The sequence below is a fragment of the Anser anser genome, assembly GCF_964211835.1.
Source record: "Anser anser genome assembly, chromosome: 3".
In the NCBI taxonomy this organism is placed as follows: domain Eukaryota; kingdom Metazoa; phylum Chordata; class Aves; order Anseriformes; family Anatidae; genus Anser; species Anser anser.
The window spans coordinates 32,284,583-32,306,504 of record NC_139722.1 but is presented as its reverse complement, the minus strand read 5'-3'; the positions used below and the strand labels follow the sequence as shown (position 1 = coordinate 32,306,504).

At 34.9% G+C, this 21,922-nt stretch overlaps 1 protein-coding gene across 42 annotated transcripts in view; it reads right to left on the bottom strand.

Moving 5' to 3' along the window:
• RIMS1 (regulating synaptic membrane exocytosis 1) overlaps nt 1-21,922 on the bottom strand; it is a 317,413-nt gene that overhangs the window by 128,692 nt on the left and 166,799 nt on the right. For 36 of the 42 annotated variants that reach the window (XM_083830868.1, XM_083830867.1, XM_083830840.1 and 33 more), the window contains 8 exons: nt 17,486-17,553; nt 16,639-16,749; nt 14,417-14,516; nt 9,910-10,033; nt 3,005-3,051; nt 1,752-1,864; nt 622-752; nt 122-293 (listed from right to left, as the gene is read on the bottom strand). In XM_083830868.1, the coding sequence (XP_083686994.1) occupies nt 122-293; nt 622-752; nt 1,752-1,864; nt 3,005-3,051; nt 9,910-10,033; nt 14,417-14,516; nt 16,639-16,749; nt 17,486-17,553 (866 nt within the window). Of the gene's footprint in view, nt 1-121; nt 294-621; nt 753-1,751; nt 1,865-3,004; nt 3,052-3,458; nt 3,516-9,909; nt 10,034-14,416; nt 14,517-16,638; nt 16,750-17,485; nt 17,554-21,882; nt 21,914-21,922 lie in introns of those variants that run through there. The other 6 variants (XM_083830826.1, XM_083830870.1, XM_083830833.1 and 3 more) reach the window with 2 other exon arrangements.

Sequence of the window (21,922 nt, the reverse complement as noted above, 5' to 3'; positions counted from 1 at the left end):
AGAAAAATTATCAGATTTTAATTTTAAAGGAATATACACACAAACACATATAATATATATATATATGTATGTATTCAAAAACAAATGACAAACTCAGGAGAAATGTGATTGTATATATCACCTCTCCAAGAAATTCACTCTCCTCTTCTTGTACTCTTGGCTGATCCCATACTGTTATTTCAAGCATTCGTTCTCTAAAATCTCTACGATGTACATGCGAGTAGAGAAAAGTTTGGTTCCATTTTGGCTCTAGACTTTTCTTTACTGTTTTGGTCCTCCTTTTACTCTTATCACTGAAACATAAATATTTGTGATTTATTTCCAAAAACAATTTACAAAAGAATGCCATCTACTCATCATCAGTAATTATTGGCTTTGTTCCTTTTGATCTGATAATGCTTAAAGAAGAGAAGCATTTGCTGTAGTGTATATTTGTAGTGGATTGCATTCATCTAAATATCCACAGAGTTAATTTAATACTGACTTGCATATATCAAGTGTGATTTGTTATAACCAATTTAAATAGAACAATTTTTTAAAAAGAATTCTCTAATTCATACACATTCATTTAAAAGTTGACTCAATAAGTGACAAAAATAATTTTCTCAACTGAAATACTACCTTCTGTCTGGAAGAAAATACATTTTTACATAGGGGTTCCTGGGACGTCCATCTACTCTTGGTGGTAAATCCATTGCTTGCAGAACATTTACTATTAACTGATGTCCCACTTTGTCATACCACAGTTTCACCTACAAGAATCAAGTTACCAGAAAACATTATTAAAAATGGAAAACAAACAAACAAACAAACAAACTAGATCTACCACAATGTAAAAGTAGTATTTATCTTTCCAAGAGACATTAAGATATATTTTGTTGCATAGCCATTAATATTTAATTAAGTTAGATGGAAAAGATGTTGGCATACACCAAGGACTTTTTTATTTACCAAAGCTGAATAAAATGTTGGTGCCTGATTATTCTTACATTGTTTATTGTACTCACTGCATAATCTTGTACATGTGAGTCCATTTAAGTCAGCACTATCTCAGTTCTGCACTTTAGAAGCTACACTTCAAACAGGAAGCCCTGACTGCAGCTAAACGTAAAGCATGGCAGAAATCTGCTCTGATTTGCCACCTTACAAATGTTCTTATGGAAAGAATAATATGCAGTTAAATTATTTCCTAATAGGATCATAACATAAAATTGTTGAGTGTGCTCTGTAATTAAAAATTAATATAATCAATATAAAAAATAAGAATGTACAAAACAAAGTCTATGTGCTCACAGTATCTTTAATAAGCACGGCTTCAATTAGCATTACATAGAATTCCAGGAGGTGATGTGGATCTAAATTAAAGTGTATTACTGAATGATGCTACTATTAACAGATACATAGCTCTTTAAGTGCTCTCATAAAGAAGATAAAGTGGTACCATGTTTGTTATCTGCAGGTACAGAAGAGTCACATTTTTCAATGTAGAGGGTACAGAATGACAAGCTGCAGGACACTTTCATGTGCTTCTCTCAACATAAATGTCTGCACACTCTTGTGTATTAAATCAACAACTCTTTACCTCCACTGTGGCTACAATGAGTGCGTGCTCACACATTTGAAAGATGTTAGTCTTTACCAATAACAGCCATTTCCCTTGACTTCCCAGTAGACTTTGAGAATTCAGAGGGCTGAGGGACCAACACCTGAAAATGTTTATTATTAACTCAAGAAAAAACAAATATGCTCACAGAAAGCTGTCCCGGTAGGACTTGTGGTGCATCCCTTAGGGCTCCAGGGCTGGTTGGAGATATAACAGAAATAGAAGGCCTTTCCATCTTCTGAGATTCAAAAGAACTTGAACCTAAAAATATGTGAGAAACACATGAACTTTCCATGTGAAATTTTAAAGCAAATTTGGGCAATTGATTAAATGATTTTTCTTTGAACTGCATAAAGCTTGTCTTTATATACAGCATTAATGTGCTAATATACAGAAAGATTTTAAGCTGATGTAGATAAGGTGGTGAAAAAGGCAGTCTGGTTACTCTTACCTCAGATTAAACCTGTCATTTTTTGTTTTATTCTAACAATATATTAAAAAGTGTTCTTCATCTAGCGTTGACACACCATATTGGATGTTTTAAATAAAATATTCTCTTGCAGAATTGCACAGTTGAAATTTTTGATGAATAAACCCACATTTATTGTATAGTAGCCTCAGATGGGTACTAAATTGTCTAAATTCAGAGACAAGAAGATATGCAAGATAGACGTCAGGCATAGAGGACACTCCTGCCCATGCTTCACTCCACAAGTGAAGCAGAGCCCTCATGAGTGAGGAAAAGCTCATGACAGGCAAGGAGCAGTGTAACGGGACTAGGAGGCCCTGCAGGATCCTGACCTAGACAACATTTCTCATTGCATCTCAGGCAAGGATCAGATGAGAAAGGGCTGGAATCTATGGCCTTCATGGCTTCACACACTTCAGCTGGCAGACTTCAAATAGGAGAGCTAAAAAGAGACACACGCACACCCTTCCTTTCTTTCTTTCTTTCTTTTTTTTTAAGCATCATACACAAAAATTTCACCTATGGAATGTCTTCTGGCACAGAAAACAAGATCTCTGGACTAGGCTGCATGGTGCAGGAGGTGAAATCCTGACACCAGTCCTGACACCAATCCTTTTCCCCTGTTTCCTCTCTTATGTTAGGACAAGTAAATGACTGTTTTGGGTCACAGTTTATACATCCAGAAGCTGGTATGCTTAACACACACACGATATAGGAGAAAACAATAAAGTCCTACTAACATTTGAAATCTATGTAGCTTTTAATCAAATCTCTATTGTTTCACATTTAACACACAAGACTGAAAAACACTGAATTTTGTCATATAAAAACCTGAAGCCAACGCAGTCTCCCAGTGCTCGTCATTCCAAAAATTCATAGCCAAAATGACTGTACAAGACCATGTCAGGCAAAGAAACAAAGTGTGTACTCACTGGACTCTAACGGGGGATGAGAACTCTCAGGAATCCGTGGAATATCACTAAAACATGAACATACACAAAGTAATTAGGAACAAGGGAGAGGATCTTCTGCTATAACAAATATGTTTCTAGGACACTTTTTTAGAAATACAGTTCTCTTTTGTGTTCTACTGGATTATGTGGAAAGACAGAGGAAGTGTTTAGATACAGTTCACTATTTTCCACTAGGACTCATGAAAACCTTAACATTGCAAACTCCTCCTTCCTTCGAAGTGAGGAGCTACAGATGTAACAAGATGAGCACTACAATTATAATATTGTGGATGGCTTCCACAATATTTTTATAATAAAAACAACAAATCTAGAGAGGTTCCACGAACAGAAGGGTGGTCAAAGTAGAGCTACTGACACTAAACTATTCTTTGGAGGAAAAACAAAAGGAAAAAAAAAAGACAGATTAACTCACTAGTAATTTTTATATAAACGCCTCAAGGACTTCATGGAATGAAACTGATGAAAATGTCTTATAATAATAAAAAGAAAAAGCAAACAACATTAGCAATGTTAAACAAACAGAAGAATAATACATTTCCTGAAAGCATATTACAAATGTGCGTGGAATTTTTTCAACATACACACACCCAACAAATACATATGCATAAACAAAATCAAACTGGTTAAGTCCACAAACATCTACAGAAATTTTAACAGCAACACAATTACACTTCCATCAAATTCTGGGTGATGATAGCTCCTTGTTCTGTCCTGTTCCAAGCAATCATAGAAAATACATTGCAAAAGCAAGAAATGATTGTTATTGTACAAATGTTAGCAAAACAGAGCAGAAAAATGAAAACAAAGTTCAAGTGGATTACTTGAAAATATTTCTACAAAAAAAAAATACAAAATTTAAACTACAGTAATATTTCTGAAGAACATGTAAAGATTTTAAGTCTAAAGCTGGGCATTTTTAAAGGCATTCAGGCATTCTTCGGTTCAGTGAAACATCACCATACCAACATGGAAGTCAATAAAACTAAGACTCCTAGATCATATAAATGCTACTTATGAAAAAGAAACAGACACTTAAGTCAGAAGAGGAAGGTAACAATGTCCAATCAACTGGTCTTCAATTTATTTTTCATGTTCTGCATTTTAAATTTCTGTTGCACACAACTTAACAAAGGCTATTTCAGCTCCCAGTTAACATTTTGCTTTAGCTTGCATCTCACATCACTAACAAAGACACTCTTCTCTTTCCCTTGTCTTTGTAAGTAAGGAGTACTGTGGTTTCCTCAAACTCATGGAAATACAACTGCATTATTTGTTCTTGACATGGCATAGTACTACCTCACAAACAAGCACATGACATGTTGTGCAGAACTGTTGTGCAGACTTCTTAGCGTATTCAAACTGATTTTTCTGTTCAATATGGCATTAGGTTTTTTCTTGTGCTAGAATAAGAACAATCTCTTCTGCAGTATAGCACTGCTTGTAATAACATCACATTTAGGATATTTAGATGAGGGCTCATATGTGCAAGGAATGTTTCAAAACAGAAAGTGCATCCTACACACCTGGGTGGGTGAAGAAAGACATCAAAATGCATTTTATTTCCATTTTTCTTCTGTATTGTCCACAATACATTAGGGGGAGAAAAAGCTACAGATAAGCCCCAAATATTAATTACATATATAAGCACTTAAGAATTTATTTACATTTACAGTAAAGCACTTTCACACTATAAGACTAACACAGAGGACACTAATCATGAATCAGCATGAGAATCAGATCCACACAATTCAGGAAAAAACAGCTACTAGAATGAAGATGCTACACCACTATAAAAAAAAAAAAAAAAAGAAAGAAAGAAAAAAGAAAAAGAAGAAAAAAACAGTCAATAGTATTTCCCTCACATAGAGACGGCTATACTGAAGTCCTCACCAGGTAAAGGTAAGTGACAAAAATAATCAAATTTTTTCTAAAACTTTACTCAGCAGACAGGAAAAAAAATGAAAGTGCAATGTTTTAATGTATTTTTCTGAACTCCTTATAATTTTTATGACAAACTCACAGAACAGTGGAAACTAGAACATAAATTTCAACCCCAGACTAAATGCATTGTTTGTGACTGAAATGTTATTTGACCATTTTCCCACCCACCCTATTCACTTTTCATGCCCACATTAAAGCTCATTGACTCAGGAAATCACTAAACTAGTACAAGAGACAGCTTTTGTAATTTTTCTTTTAAGTAATTATTGCTAGGAAATATTCATTTCCTTAAAAGGATGTCAAATATATTTATCTTGTTTAAAGATAGCTACACATAGAATTACAAGACATAAAAAGCAAATAAGTAGAGTATGCAATATAGATCACCAAACTAGTGGCAGTGTATTCTAACAAGGTTTGTAACAGTTCTGCTTTCTCCTAATGACTTCAAAATGTATATGAAATAACTCAAAACTGTACTTCTATCCATATGTGAACTTCTTACAAATTCAATAATCCAGTTTTCATAATCATTTCTTAAATATTACATATTTCTTAAATACTATATTAGTTATTTTATATCGTGCCTGGTGTATGCAAGTCAATCAAATGCATTAATGGTATTTTACTTTTGAATGTTATCATTTTAATTAAAGAAAATTCTGAAGAGAAACTATAATCCAAAGCATATTAAGTAACCAAATCAGTCTTATCTAGCCTACTTTTATTTTTGGATTGCAGCAAATCTCATAATTTAAAATATCCAAAGCTGGACTACTCAAAGCAAATGGTAAAAAAAAAAAAAAAAAAAAGTAAGAAGTAGCACAATCACTTCTTTAAAATCAGAACAGAATTTTAATCCTCTAACAGAGCAATGCAAACGTCAGAAAAGTTATGTCAGAAACTTTCTGGTAAAGAGCTGCTGACCTCAAATTTCATCTTTTTATTTTTACCTTGAAACACAAAGATTTTTGTAGTCTTATGTGATGTTATATATGAATATCTTGTATCTGATCCTTCCACACCTCTATGAATACCTAAATCAAATCCAACTTAGGTTAAGATTGCTGCCTGCAAATCTATGGTTTGTGAGGATCACTGTTTTGCAATACACTGGCACAGATTTAATTTCTCTGAGGACTATAGTCAACAGCTTAATCTCTTAAAATGAACCAAATTCAAAGGCGGTTGTAGCCCACACTTCCTTAGGTTGCTCACCTCCTATAACCTACAAAGTTTACTGAGTACCTGTTTCTGATGTTCATCCTTCAATTTCCAAAACTGCTCCTTCCCGTCAGAACCTGTATGTCAATCTGCAGTTTGCACTAGTTATATTACTTGAGCAACTGTCTGACATTTAGCATTGCCTGGCTTGTTATTGAGATTCAACCTCCTTGCAAGGACCTAGAGCCCAAGCACAGAGCAGTTGAATCACACTGGAGAAACAACACTTTTGGCAATATTATCTGTGGAAATCCAAGCAAATATAAATACCATCTGATAAGGAAAACACAGACAAATCAAAAAAAAAAAAAAAAAAGTTTTACCTGCACTATGCCATATGAGCTCACTGGAACACACAAGAGACAGCGAGTTAGCTACCATGCCAAGCTTCTTCCCCAAACAGCGTACAGCCGGAGGGTTTTCTATGCTACCTTATGTTAATAGCCTCTCACATTGTATGCATATTTATAGGTCATTTTCCCCCTCGTTTTTAGATGCCCAACCCATTAATTCTACTTTTTATAGGTTTCTTACCTACCCTGTGTTTGCAATCATCAGCATTAATGTCAATTAGTTTCTATGGAGTTTTTACGGTACTATTGCGGTTGTACTGTTTATTGTTGTTATGCCTTCATCTGCTAATTGTGTTACATTTTTCACATTTTTCTCTAATAAACATCCTACAATTATCCATTACTCAAAATTACATTTGCTGATAGACACAGAAATCCAAATTTACAAGCCTGAGCAAATTGTTTAGACATCAATTTTGTAACTTGCAGCTGTCTAATTTGTGGCCTCACAGTCCTCCTATTATTCACTCAAGCCAAACCGTGTCAAATTTGGGCTTTTTAGACCTAATATGCTAGGACTTTTTAAAAAGAGACCATTAAATGTGCTGGTACATTACTTGCATTATTAATACTGAAAGATGAAAACACTTAAATTATGCAGACAAAATATCATTTTTCAGGTCTTTCGGGAACCTATTCCCTCACAGGAATTTTAGGTGTAATGGATTACCACTTAATGCCTTATCAAGCATCTAGTTTTCCAGTCAGCACCTAAGTAGACACAAAACTTTGCTATACTACATTTGTTGGATTCAGTAAAATTCACTATCATGAATTTGAAATGACCATATAGTTTGGATAACAAGACAAGAAGAAGCTAGGAGGAGAAAAAAAAAGTAATCTGCTGTCCAAAGCAAGCCATTTCCCATCATACAACACAATCCACATAGATTATAACCAAAAAAAAAAACAAACAAGAAAGTCATGTGGAGTACTTTTTTTTGTTGTTAACTAACATCAGTATTTTCTTTGTTGTAAAACAATTTTTTTTTGTTATTCTTTTTAGATGAGAGATGGGTAAATCCCAATCTGATATAAAACAACACAACTTTATCTCATTACTACTGGAGAAAGGAGTTATCTTTAAATTTCAAATCTGCTTGCTCTAGCCCCTTTGAGATATTTATTTGCTCTTCCCAGAAAAAAAAAAAAAAAAAAATCCAGTCAGGACACAGGTCTACAAGGACAGCGTTATTATAGCATGTAAACACCTCCATGCCAAGTCTCCATTTGTCTCAAAATAAAGGTGTAGTCTAACGTGCTCTGTTTTTGCTTATGTCCAGAAAGAAACATATATGGGTCATCTAAAGCAAAACATTACATTTTATCAGTACTATGTCCAGGTGCGCTTTTTTAGTGTAAAATTCACTGCTCAAATTTAGAAGCTGTCTTTGTTTTTGAATGCCCTTCATATTCTGTGTCTCAGTCAGTACAACAGTTGTGGTATTTTCTCTGGATTTTTCTTCAAGAGTACATTACTGGAATATGTTCATTTTTTACATCATTTTTTTTTAAGCTATTATATTTATAGAATTCATAAGTCGTTTTAAATAATCAAGTTACCTTCAAAGTCTAAAGATACATGACATTTGCAAATATACTGATATCTAAAGCTCACTGTTTAAAATGTCATTGTAGCACTTTCTTTTTATATCAGTTGTACAAATCACTTTTCAGGTTTTCATTCAATTGAAAGTTCAAGTCAGGTCCAATAATCAACATACTTATTTTCTGCTGATTTAAACATAAAAAACAGACTTCCAAAAATCTCCTTATGGCATTTTATTTTTAATTACGATGATGATGGACTGAATTTGAAGTTTTCAGTCAGGAATATCTCCTATCTGTGACTAAAGAATGTAAAATAAGGTTTCTACTCCCCCACAATCTCCATCTGGATGTTAATTTTAGCCCTAAACAACCACTTTTATTGCATCAAGCTCTCATTTTCCATTAAAAGGTCAAACTCACAACTGAAATTAGCAACAAATGTTAATTTCATTTAAGTACTTTTAATAGCAATTGTCGTTAAAAAGGAAGAGCTCATTTGCAAAATATAGCTACACTTGCAAGTATATACAAAACCAAACATCAAAAGTTGACGTAAAATAAATGTAAGAGGAGAATGTTTTAGTCAGAAAGAAAAAGAATCGTGCTTTCTGTTTCTCAAACTAAGAACTTACCATATTGAGACACAAAAATTATAATTTGGATGAAATCTAGCACACTCAAAATGAAATAATTATGTGTTCATAACGAGGAATCAGTTTACCATCTAACTACAGGATACTTGTATTTAGAGACATACAGTGAGTGCACATGACCTCTGGGGAGGTGACAAACTACAGATAGATTTGAACCTTTCAAAGTTTTTTTTTTTTTAAACTAGCCAAGAGTTACTTTTTATCATTAACCACGTCACACATTTCTGCAATCTAAGTTTGAATTTACATTATGTGATTCATATTCAGTCCTGTAACATCGCTCAAAACAGTCCCAATGTTCAAGGATGAGTGCAGAATAAACAATTGTGCAAATCAGTTGTGACAAATACAGGGCCAACCCCACTCATTTCACCAATTCAAACAGATTTTATGATCCTTGCAATGCTTACTTCATAAATCAAGAATATAAGAATTGTTATCACTAACCCCCAAACCTGGATTTATAACAAATAAATGTTCTAAATATAAAACATTAATGCTAATTTTTGAAAAAATAAATTACATTCATTAATGTGAAGGCATTTTTGTTTCTGCTTTTGATTCTGATAATTTAAAACTAAATAGTCATTTCAATTAAAATGGTTTTGTTTTCCTTTTTAAAGAAAGGCCTTTTAAAATCCTACTAGCACTGACATATTTCAGATCTTGTAATGTTCAATGTTTGCTCATGTTTCCTTCTGCTCCTGAATATGTGTGTAAGTTATTTTGATGTAATGAATCTAAGAGCCTGACAAACAGATTTTACTCACATGCAAGATCAACACACAGTGTCCAGAAAGAAGCCTTCTTTAATTCATCATAAACATAAATACTAACTCTTCCTTTGCCATTTGGCAAAAACCTTGTTATTACTTTGACCATAAAACAAAAGAAAACAAAAACAAACAAACAAAAAAACTCTACACATTTATATTAATATATTTTTTATATCATTGTACAGATCCAAGGTTGTTATAGGCAATGAAAAATGGAATGTACAGGTTTTCAATAATAGAAAGTGAATCATATTGCATTGTTAAGAGATAAAAGAGATAAAAATAATGAACTCACAAATAGTCCCTTTAAAAGTCCCATTAGTAGAAATAATAACTGTGATTAAGAAGCAAGTCTTTAGCCTTACCCAATAGGCCTTGAAACAATAATTTCAACTTGAGGTTCTGACTTTGATTCTAAAATAATGTTGTAAACTTCTTCATTTGTAGCTCCAGGCAAGGGTTTACCATTCCATTCTAGAACTTCATCCCCTTGAATTTAAAGATAATTTTATTTAATTTCAATATTATTTTGCAAACAAGCACAAAACATTTATGAAAACTATATAGCTAAGTTACATTGCTCAAAATGAATTTTAAAACTGTGCTGAAAATCAAAAATGGTTTTTGAGACACTATCAAGGCTCCTTTCACAATTTGTACACAAAACCATATTAAGGAAACCACTTGTACAAACTTATTATGTACTTCAGAGATAATACAGCACCTGTTACTGTGCTATGAAATTAAAGAGTCTCTTTAAAAGACCTTTTATTAGCTAGCAGTAATAAACTTTGAAAATAAACAATAAAAGGGTTAATCTTCAAAACCTGAAAAATATAAACATCTAATGTTAAACTTCTAAAAATCATGGTTTTTCATTACAATTTATATGTATACTGTGCATTTTGATTTCTCAATGAAAAGGAGAGTCTTCACTGTCTGTATCCAATGAACCAAGAATAAAAGCAGGGAATGAGTCACTACCTTCTGAGGATGTTAGAGGGGGGAAAGAAAACAAAGACGATGTGAAAGTCATTTAGATGACTTTTCAGCTTGCCATTTCCAGAATTTTGATAGTATGTACGTTTCATTGCACTTTGACATTACTATAAAAAGATAATAGTCTTTAATTATAATTTCTAAAGAAAGATAAACAACTAAACTGAAGGAACCATAAGGTAAAGTTTACACTCTCATATCCCATCCTATGCAGCAGTCAGAACCCTGCAACCATTATCTGATGCCACAAATAAATTTATTTTCTTTATTGACAACGATTTTGTGTTTGTCAGTCAGTAACAATCCTTCAGCTGCTGGCTTTGCTCCTGTCTGAGATCTAGGTCAAATGGTAAACTTGTGCTTGTTAATAAACCAAGTAAAACTATCCTAACTGAACTCCTAACTACCAAAACACAGAGCTACAACTTCTGTTTATGTTCAATGATTGTCATTCTGTTTTTCTGAACAGCCCCTGTTTTGGTATTTTAAGAAAGGACTCCACAAAAGATCTCACTAGCTTTCAAAGCATTTTGTCATTCTTTAAAACATAAGGGCTTCCTAATGAAAGACTTAATCAATGCTTGCTGAGATAAGTTTAATTTTCTACTACGTTGCTTAGCTGAAACTGATTTAAATACTTTGTATATTCATTACATAATCTTGCCTAGGGGGGAATGTAAGTAAATATATAAGAATAGATTTACTAGGAATTTAAAAAAAATAAAATCCATATAACTCCATAAAACCACAGTCAATTTCTTCTGAAATTCTGATTGTATTCACAGAATCACAGAATCGTCTAGGTTGGAAGAGACCTCCAAAATCATCTAGTCCAACCTCAGCCCTAACACTAACAACTCCGGGAAACGGTGTCAAAAGCCTTACTGAAGTCAAGGTAGATCACATCCACAGCCTTCCCCTCATCCACCAAGCGTGTCACTTGGTCATAGAAGGAGATCAGGTTCGTCAAAGCAGGACCTACCTTTCATAAACCCATGCTGACTGGGCCTGATCGCCTGGTTGCCCTGCAAGTGCCGCGTGATGACCCTCAAGATAATCTGCTCCATGAGCTTCCCTGGCACTGAGGTCAAACTGACAGGCCTATAGTTCCCCGGCTCTACCCTCCGGCCCTTCTTGTAGATGGGCGTCACATTTGCTAGCCGCCAGTCAACTGGGACCTCCCCTGATAGCCAGGACTGCCGATAATTAATGGAAAGCGGCTTGTAAACTAAGATGATTTTTTTCCCCGAAAATAAAATCTCATTTCTTCACAGATAATTCGCTTAATTTACAAAAACACCTCAGGCATTCAAAGGAGCAAGGTCTGGCCAGCTTTCCAATAGTTATAACTTAACAGCAAAAACCAACAGAGACAGATAGATTTGCAACACTAAAAATCACATGATTTAAACTTAATTTACACAGCAACCAATTGATCACATTTTGAAGGCATGGAACAAAAAAACACCATGCAGATATTCAAAATTTGGACATAATGCAAAACCCAGCTTGACACAGCCCAAGGCATCCTGCTCTAGCTGGCCCTCCTCAAGTAGCGGTGTTGGACTAGCCATCTCCAGAGGTCCTCTGTGATCCTGTGATCCACTGCTCCAGATTCAGGTGAGACGAGCTCCCTGGTCCTAAGTCCTACTGCAGTAGCTCAGAGTTGCAAGTCAGTCAGTACAGAGGCTGTTAGACTCCTTACACTGTAGATGTTTAGGATAACCAAAATATCTGGACAAAGCTAGCTGACAGAACATACATGACACCTGCACCTTTGTGGAGTCACTTCTGCAAGTATACACCAGGCCTCTAGATACTAATAACAAGCCTCTAGATACTAATGTTAATGCATCCTGCATTCCACCCCCACCTCTTGATGCAGAGATACCAGATTTCCAGAATTATGCTGCACGTCTCTCAATTTTCTTATATTTAATTCTAAAATATACCTCAGATTGGAAGACATTTCTGGAGGTCAGCTAGTTCCAACCCTTGCTCGAAGTAGGAGCAACTTCAAAGGATAGACCAGGCTGCTCAGAGACTTGACCAGCTGAGATTTGAGTATCTCCAAGGAAGCATACCCAACAACTCCTCTGGGCAACCTGTTCCAGGACCTTGCTATTCTCACTAAGAAGAAAAGTTTTCACCATCCAAATATTCTTCGTTCCAATTTGTGTATGTTGCTTCCTGTGTGATCACTGTACACCTCTGAGAACAGTCTGGCTCTTTGTCCTTACTACTTCCCATTAGCCAGGTAAAAAATGGAATTAAACCCTTTCCATCGTCTTCTCTCAGCTTCTTCTTGTACGCCATAGACTTCAGACTCCAACTTCCTCTGCCCAGCCTGGTCCAGTTTGTCAGTCTCCTTCTTGTATAGAGGAGCCAAACTGGACACAATATTCCAGATACAACCTCATAAGCACAGAATAGAGGGCAACAACCTCCACCAGCTGGCTACAGTCCTGCTAATACAGTCCCATACATGCTTGGCATGCTTTGTTGCAAGGACGTATTTCTGACTTTTGTTCCACTGACTGTCCTCCAGCACATCCAGATGCTTTTCTGTCAAGCCGTTTTGTAGCTGGTTTGCCCCTAGTGCTTATTGTTGCATAGGGTTATTCTGTTCCTGATGCCAAACTTCATATTTGTCTTTGGCAAAATTTATGAGGTTTGTGTAATTACTCAGAAATTTATGAACTACACAAATTCTGAAGGCTTTTGAGAAAGGTGAAAAAATGTGTTTTCCTGGAAGAATGGACTCATCCATGCCTTTTTTGTGTGTGTTCTAGTCCTATACAATAAAATGAATAGAAAACATGGGCAAAACTACGTACTTCTGCTTAGCCAGTCCTCTGAATTTATTTTGACCCTAAAAATATTGTTCAGAGTTTTAAAACAGCTTTGACTTAAAAACTAACCTAGTCCAAACATTAAAAATGAGACATTTCAGCCCAGACACTTCAAGATTAGTGAAGTGAATGTAATTTTCTATAATTATAATCTGCAGTTAAAATCTATAAACAATTTTAATAAGTAGTGCTATCAACACCCGATTTATCAACTTGAAAAAATAAGTAACAAATGCCAAGACATTTCTACTTCCTTATTACTATTTGCTTCATGCAATTATCCTAAATTCAAAAAAGTTTTCATCAGAGTTTTTGGATTCCTAAGAAGGTGTTGTATAGAATTTTGTTTGCTAAGGTAGCACTTGGAAAGCATTTGTTTAGGACTGTGATAAAATATAAACCACTAAAAAGTAATTTAGAAAACTGACTGCCATGCATAGTTCTTGCTTCATTTAGAAATAAAGCTTGAAAAGTGTCAACAGTGCAGCCACTTATTTGCAAGTGCACTATATAAATCTCATATACACTAGATACTTTAGGATCATTTTCTTGGGCTCTTTCCCATTTTTACTTGTAACAATTCATACTGAAAGAAGTACTAATAGTGTCTATTGTGTACACAATGTATCACCCTTCAGGTGACAATGTAGTGTGAGTAAAATAACTGTAGTGAGTTTTGTTTGACACAATGAATTAGTTTTATAGTATGCTTATGTTGCTTCTATAGAGTGTAACAAGCAGCTCCTGAGATACCAAGCAAAAATGCACCAGTGACATTCAAGCCTGACACTTCAGCACTGATGGGAGTGTCTTGTATTTTGTTCACATATTCAAGCCATTGGAGTTAATAATAAATGAGAAATGTAGGCAACTGTAGCATTCCATAGTAACAAAGAAGTATTTTTTTATATTTACAAAATATTAGCATATCACATGAGTGATGTTAACATGAATTAGCAGGCACATTACAAGAAGCTATAATTACAAGACAATATATTTTGTATGTAACTGATTGATTTACCTGCTCTGAGATGCCCCACCACATCAGCCAAGCTACCTTTTTTCACTTTGGTAATGAAGGCACCAAGTCGTCCTAATTCTGTCATTTTTCCTCCAACAACCTGGATGATCATATATTTGTGAGTTTTCATGCCGTAAACCAGACATTATATCAAGCATAAATATATAGCCAGATTAGTTTTCACATTACTTTTTTAACAAAACATAAATTGTTCATAGGCAAATCTATCGTCAATTTAGTCTTCACAGAGGCTAAAAGAAAAACTTAGAGATACAAAAAGGCCAGGCTGATTATCTAATGCAGCTTGCTAAGCATCTAAATTTGTTGCAGAAAGAGGATTTCTTAATAAATGATCAAGAAAACATAATTTTTACAAATAGATGTCTGTCTTGTGCCTAACTTTAAATTGGAAGTGAACATCAAACCAAAGGTATTAAAATTTCCAAAATGCCATTAGTGCAACAGTTATATACTTATTTAATACACTACTATGAAACACATGCAAGTAGTTCACAGGAACATTGCTACAGCTAAAAACCTGGCCCTCTCATACAAGTACATGACAGTACAAAAAAGAAACTCCTGGCTTCTATTAAACAGAACAGAATAGAGCATTGAATGGGATTTTGTTTTAAAGCAGATATGATACACAGATGGTTAAAAATAGGGGAAAAAAAGGTGCGCTCAGAAGATTAATATAAAATATAAAACAAACAAACAAACAAAAAGTAGCCTTGCTGACTAACTATCCTCTCTACCTATCTCACTCTCTTAAGTCAGTTCTTTTTATATAATATCCTGGGCCAAGATTTATGGAACAGTGGGGCAGTGGTTCATTGGGTATTATTTCTTCATGTTGCCATCATGTTTACTAATTTAAAACTAATTTTAATTAAAAAATAAATACAGTTTTAATACAGATCCATACACAAGCAGATCCAAAAGCCTACCTGCCAACAAGGTTGTCACAAGAGGATTTGCTACATTTATCAGTGTGTTACCTAGAGCTGTGTTCATATCATACAAAACTGAGACTCAAAAAATCAGAAAGAAGCTCTCCAATCTATGTTTCCTACTGGGGTTTAATTTTTTTTCTAAGATATTAAAAAAAAACAGTATTGTTGCTTCCAGCAAAAAAATCAGCCTTGTGCTGCAGACTACAAGACATTTAGATGAGATGTTCTGATATTCTGTATTCCCACCCTACACTACTTCACCTTGAGGTGCGTAAGTGGAGTGTGCTCTTACCCAGGACATGCCATTACAAAGTTCACAGGGGTCTCTCCTGACATAACTCCCACCATGATGAGCAGAACCAACAACCCACACTACATGTAAGGGCTTGAATTACCAGACAACTATATGCAAGGAGAGGTTGACTTCAGTGTCACTGCCCTTTGAAGCTGACTTAGTCCTAAGTGGATGGGAATGTTTCACATTTTCTATTGTTTCTCTTGCTCTCAGTGGGAAGAGGAAGAAATCAAAATTAATTTTCTCAGTTCTTTTTGGAGCTCCACATAGTTAAAACATACATGAATTGGCACACTGTACTCTTCAGCAGTCTCTAGAACTATTCCTTTTAAGTGTCATGACAATTTAGGGATGATAACCTAGATGTCCACTACAAAACGAGCAATTTAGGAATTTAAATGAATTGGACCATGTCTCCCATAATGTCTTAATTTACAGGCACTGAATTAACTGGAATTACCTTTAATACAATCTCTGCTATGCTTTATTTTTCTTTTTTTTGTGTGTGTAAATATTTAATGTCATTGTACACAATTTCTGTTTCCGAATAGCTGTGTGGATTTTGAACACTGACTTTGTAAACGTTTGCGTCCGGATGACATTTATTTATGTGGACTATGAGACAGGTTTCTTGGCTGAAATGCAAGCAGTAGAGCTAGAAAAGGCAGAACTCCTTTAATGCATTTAAATATACAGTATATGTCTTGCAGACAGGAAGCTGAATAAACATAAATTTTTAATCAAAATGGTTCAGTCATTGGTCATGGATGAGTGGAAGACATGCACAGAAGGATTAAATATATTTACATTCATAATTTATACAGATAACTTCCAAAACTTACTAAAAGTGAGGAATACATTTTTGTCAAATGACCATATACTTGGAGAGTCCTCTGATTTATGTTAGGCTTCTACATAATCAGGTCAGTGGAAATTTCATTCGTTTACCACATGAACCATGTAATACTTACTTTTAGCCCCAGTAATGCACCTGATTCTTTTGGCATGGTTGTTCTCTTGTTAAGAATAACACGCCCAATTAAGCGATCTCCCTCTTTAGAAGGCTGCCACGTTACTGGATGCTATTGAAAAGACAAGCAGTGGGAAGAAAAACGTTTTCCTGTATTCAGATGCATACCTATAAACTTGTAAAATTTCTGAATCATTACATCATAGATATTGTAACAGAACTTTCTAGTATCGTATCATGTCTGTAGGGCTCTGGCTTCATTAAATATTTATGCCTGCTGTAAAAAAATCTCAGCACTAAGCCTGCAGGTAGATTTCTAATAGAATTAAAAGTTTAATACAATTAAACATTTAAAACACAACCTAATTACTAAAATTAAACATTAACTTTTAATTCCAGGACATTGAAAACTGTATTTATAAATTATGTTCTTCAGAATAGCATATGTTATAGAGCTCTGTCATATAGGTTCATTATATAATAAAAGCCAAATGATCCTTTCCCATTCCAATTCAGCAGAAAAGAAAAAAAAATCTACTAATCTCTCCTGGAGCAATATTACATTCACAGCTTCTTTTCTGGTGTGAAACTGATATGACAAAATCTAGTATCAGGTCTATAAAAGAATTAAATTCATATTAAAATTCAGGTAACTTTACTAGTATAGATTTTGATTAAAATATCCTCTGATTTTGATTTCCATGATCCACTAAGCCAAAATTTCATATAAATTATACAGACCTTTTTTTGTAAAAAAATTTCTATAGCGAACTGAAATTATCAGCAAACGTTTTAATTCATGAAGCTTTTTTTCCCTATTCTTCCCTATTTTTTTCCCTATTTCTTACCGAACTAATAGGGGATGTCTCCCTGCTGTGCCACGTGGCAGGATCCAGCCAGTAATAATCCAAGTCACCTGGAAGAATATGAATAGAAAGAAATGTGTAATCTCTCAAACAGAGAAAGACATATGTGTGACTAGTTCCACATGCATGAATTTTAATAGCTTGCAATGGCTTGATGAAGCTAATAAAAACCTGTATTATGATTTAAATCAACTTAAGCATATCAATTTGAAAACAATATAGACTAATAATATAAAAACAAAAATACATAACAATACAATTATTTGGACCTCTTGTTTTTCACACTTCATGACTAGTTGTACACTCCAGCTGTTTTTCACTTTGCCCAGTTGTCTTCCAAGAAGGGACCCCAAAGCACTGCATTCACAGCCCTCCTCCTCCCACATCTCCATAATAAACACAAAGAACCACAGCTAATGATGACACTAGAGTGAATACTCCACAAAATGGGAACTTGGCTACAGTTAAGGACAGGACAGTAAACCACACTGAAGAATCTGCAAAGCAGTTAATCAGTACAACCGGTACAGACAGAGGGGCCCAGGAGCTGAAGAAGGGTAATACGGCACAGCTTACCAGGCACAACAGCCACACAAAAAGAGCAAATAGTGTCAACAGCAACTATGAACTCACAATCTTTCATTTTGCTTGTGACAAACATGGAGTACGCACATCAAGAATAAAACCCTGGATTATGGTGGTCTGGTAGCCATAAGCTCATCAGGCTAAGTAGGGGAACCATGGGCAGGGTTTGGGAAAAAAGGCAGCAAACACCATGGCGAATAGATATGAACTGATGGAAAGCTTAGGAAACCACAGTTTGACTTAACATAATATGGCAGTGGAAGGTTGAGTTGGTAGCAAAAAATGACCAACTCTACTGGCTGTTGTCTGTGGTAGAGGACTGATGTAACTGCACTCCAAGACAGAAGATGAAGAGGTAGGAATTGCAAGAGGAAGATCATTCAATGCAGCAGTGCAATTCAGAGTTTTCTTTACAAAGAGAAAGGGTGCAGATGATATTAGGAAGGACACTGGAGAACGATTCTGGCTAGAACACATACAACTAAATAGGAACAAATCCGAAGCATTTCTGTCCTGGTGCTAATTTTAAACAGAATATACCTGTGAGCTCTGAACCTTGGCATTATTTCATCCCTTTGGATGCACTGTATTAACAAAATACTGTAGTGTCATTAAGATTGAAAATGACACTTTTCAGTTCCATAATGGTGGTATATAAAAGCTCGATCTGAAATAATCCAAGAGATATTTTTGATATATTTTTTTTTTATCTGAGGAAAGAAACAGTGAACAATTCTGTCACTTAGCTTACAGCATCTTTAAAAAATAAACAAACAAAACCCCACCTAATCAAAATTTAAATTTTCACTTCAGAGGCCAGTTTCAGTGCCTGAATGAGATTCAGTCACTTCTGAGGTTTATATCCACACCTGCACTTTGAGCATTTTCCAGCTTCACTCTGGGAGAGAAGAACCTTGATCATTTGAAATATGTTAATGAAACAGTTTAATAACATTGCTTTTTGAATTCACTACTGAGGGATTTTTTTTGTTTGTTTGTTTATTTGTTTTTTCCAGGTCTAAATTATTATGCCTCATAGTTAGGCTTTGTTATGGAACAATTCTTCATATGATTTTCTATCAACATTCCTGCAAACTCTTCAAAAGCCACTGGGTAAAAATACTACTTTCATTAAGATCAGTGACTTATTGCAGATATGGTCTTTTTCTACACTCTGTGTCATCAGAAAATATACATTTATTACATACACTTTAGGAAATACATCTTCACTATCACATTTTAGGAAATGCATCTCTGTAATAATACTGTTAGATCACTGCTTTTACTAGCACACAGGAATCCAACGGATGTACGAACAAAGCAGGCTTCTAGCAAGAAAAAATGAGCATTTACACAGAGGTTTTATTATTTTTCTGTTTTTTCTACAAATACTTGGATGTTAATTATGAAATATGCTCTATCACCATTTATAAAACATAGTATCTTTGATAGCTGATCATCTACATGATCATACTCACAAACTATTTTTAAAGAGCTTATTATTATCATATGCATAACCACACAAGGCAGTTTGCGGTCACATTAGCTACTGCAGTTCTGGAATTTTGAGGGCTTAACTTCACATTAAAGATCTTTCAATTTTATTTTTAGCGCAATTCCTTGCACCTTTAAAAAGAGTTCAAAATTGCAGCAAGAACAACAACAAAATCATGGAACCAGACTGCCATCCTCAGTGTTGGCAGTGAGCTGGGACCAGTGGCACAGACATCTCCAATTTTCAATAATGTACTCAACAGCAACACTAAAAAACAACTTTTCTTCATGAACTGGCCTGCCCCAGCCCAAACGTGTGCCTCCGTGTTTCACAGCTATTTGCTCTGCAATAGAGAAATGCTCAGGCAGGAATAAATGCCATCTCCAGCACACAGAGATGTGTCCTCTAGTGCTCAAAGATGGATTTGTTCTGGTCCCCATTGCTTTCAGTTTCCTTTTCCTGTATTCCTTCACCAGCTTCAGCTTTTGGGTCCAAGTTTTCCCCCTGCCCGTTCTCTTGGTCCTTTCGTGCACCCAGCACCCTTCTCGACAAAGGTCTTGCCGCAGCAAGATCCCCCCCAGACTTCCTCTGTCTTGGCTCTTACATGCTCATCTTCCCTCCTTGCCATTTACCTGCCCTTTTCTGCTCTTCTTCCCCATCCATTTTGTTGCCATCGTCCATCATTTGTCCCTTCCTGCTACTGCCTTTGGTGCCCACTCTTCAGGTTGTGTATTTTAACATGCACACCCCCATGCCCCTTGATTCTAAGCTGCCTTCTCCCCACACACAAACCTTTGGCTTTATATCCCTTTCACCCCTCCTATCTGCTTGACACTTTTATAATTTCCAAGAAGCCAATTGCTTCCACCGTGTCCAGCCATGGGCTTGCACGTTTTGCTCTCTGTTCTCAGAAGCTGAAAGTGGGAATTGCCCTGCAAAATAACCTGTACTGAGCTGGAGCACAGCACATGCACTGGGAATGCATCAAAGCAGCTATCAAATCCAAGTTCCTGACTGAAAATATTCGATTTGGCAAATATTTTAAAAGATGCAATAATGGGGGAGAGAAAAGGGAAAAAAATGTCCATGCTCTTGAAAAATGACTGAATTCTTAAATTCCCATTACAACTTAGTATTAAATAGCCCATTGGCATGCGAACTTTTGGCTGAATCTACAACTGTAAAAAGGGTTTTACAACTGAAAGTGTCAGTTAATCTACATTCACATAGAATAGAACATACAAATTAAAATGTAATGGAACAAAATTGCCAAATGTGCTTTAAAAATATTTTATTCCAGCAACAGTTATAGTAGGGTATTAATATCTGCAGTTAAATACCCTACTACAGCTATATTTTAAAAATCATTTCTCATCCCTTGTCATTGTTGTTTCTTTTCTTACTGTTTACTTATGCCGTTCTTGCACTGCAATAGCCCAGAAGTGACATTCAGTAACCAAAAACTGGATATTTGTTTAATTACAGAAAATAATTTCACCGAACTAGTATTAGAGATCCAGGAACAGGTAAGTAACAAACAAAACCTTACCATCTGAGAGCACAGTTTCAGATTTTCTCAAAACAAAACAAAACAAAAATAATAATAATAATAATAATAATAATAATAAAACTATACACAGAGTACTCCCTCCGCTACGAAAAATCACTAGAACTTGTAAAACAAAACAGATGTAAGACGTTATAGAGAAAAAAAAAATCTACTGAGAAAATTATCATTTTAGAGCAACTTGAACTGCTTTTGAACACTTTTTTAAACAATGCTTTACATTTACAGACATGAAAAAACTTAAAAATAACATACAATATGCACAGTACATTATTTCTGTACATTACCAATACATTCATATAAAACATACAAAGACGTATTTTGAAACGAAGCATATGATAAAAAATGCATTTGCAATTATAATTTATGATTTACTTTGGACTAATGGAGTGAAAGAAGTATATATTTATAAAACCCTTTTTCCTGAGGGAGTAATTCAAAATGTTGTATCCTGCCAGCAGTAAAATACTTTTCCTATTAACTGCTCAATTACTGTACAGACATAAAGGGGTGTAATAATAAATCTACTTAACATGACACAAATGGGTTGAGATTTTCTTGAGAAGTCTTTTGCAGTCTTCAATCAAATTTCAAAATGAGGAGTAAAACTCTTAATACATTCCTTTGATTTTATGTCTGCAACACGCATGCTTTCAAAATAAAGGAAAGCAAAATTCAAAACAGCAAAAAACATTTTCCCCACAACATTTCATCTGCAGCGGTACTACTCACATGAGGAGCTGACACTGTAATGCTGTGATTTCAAGTGAAA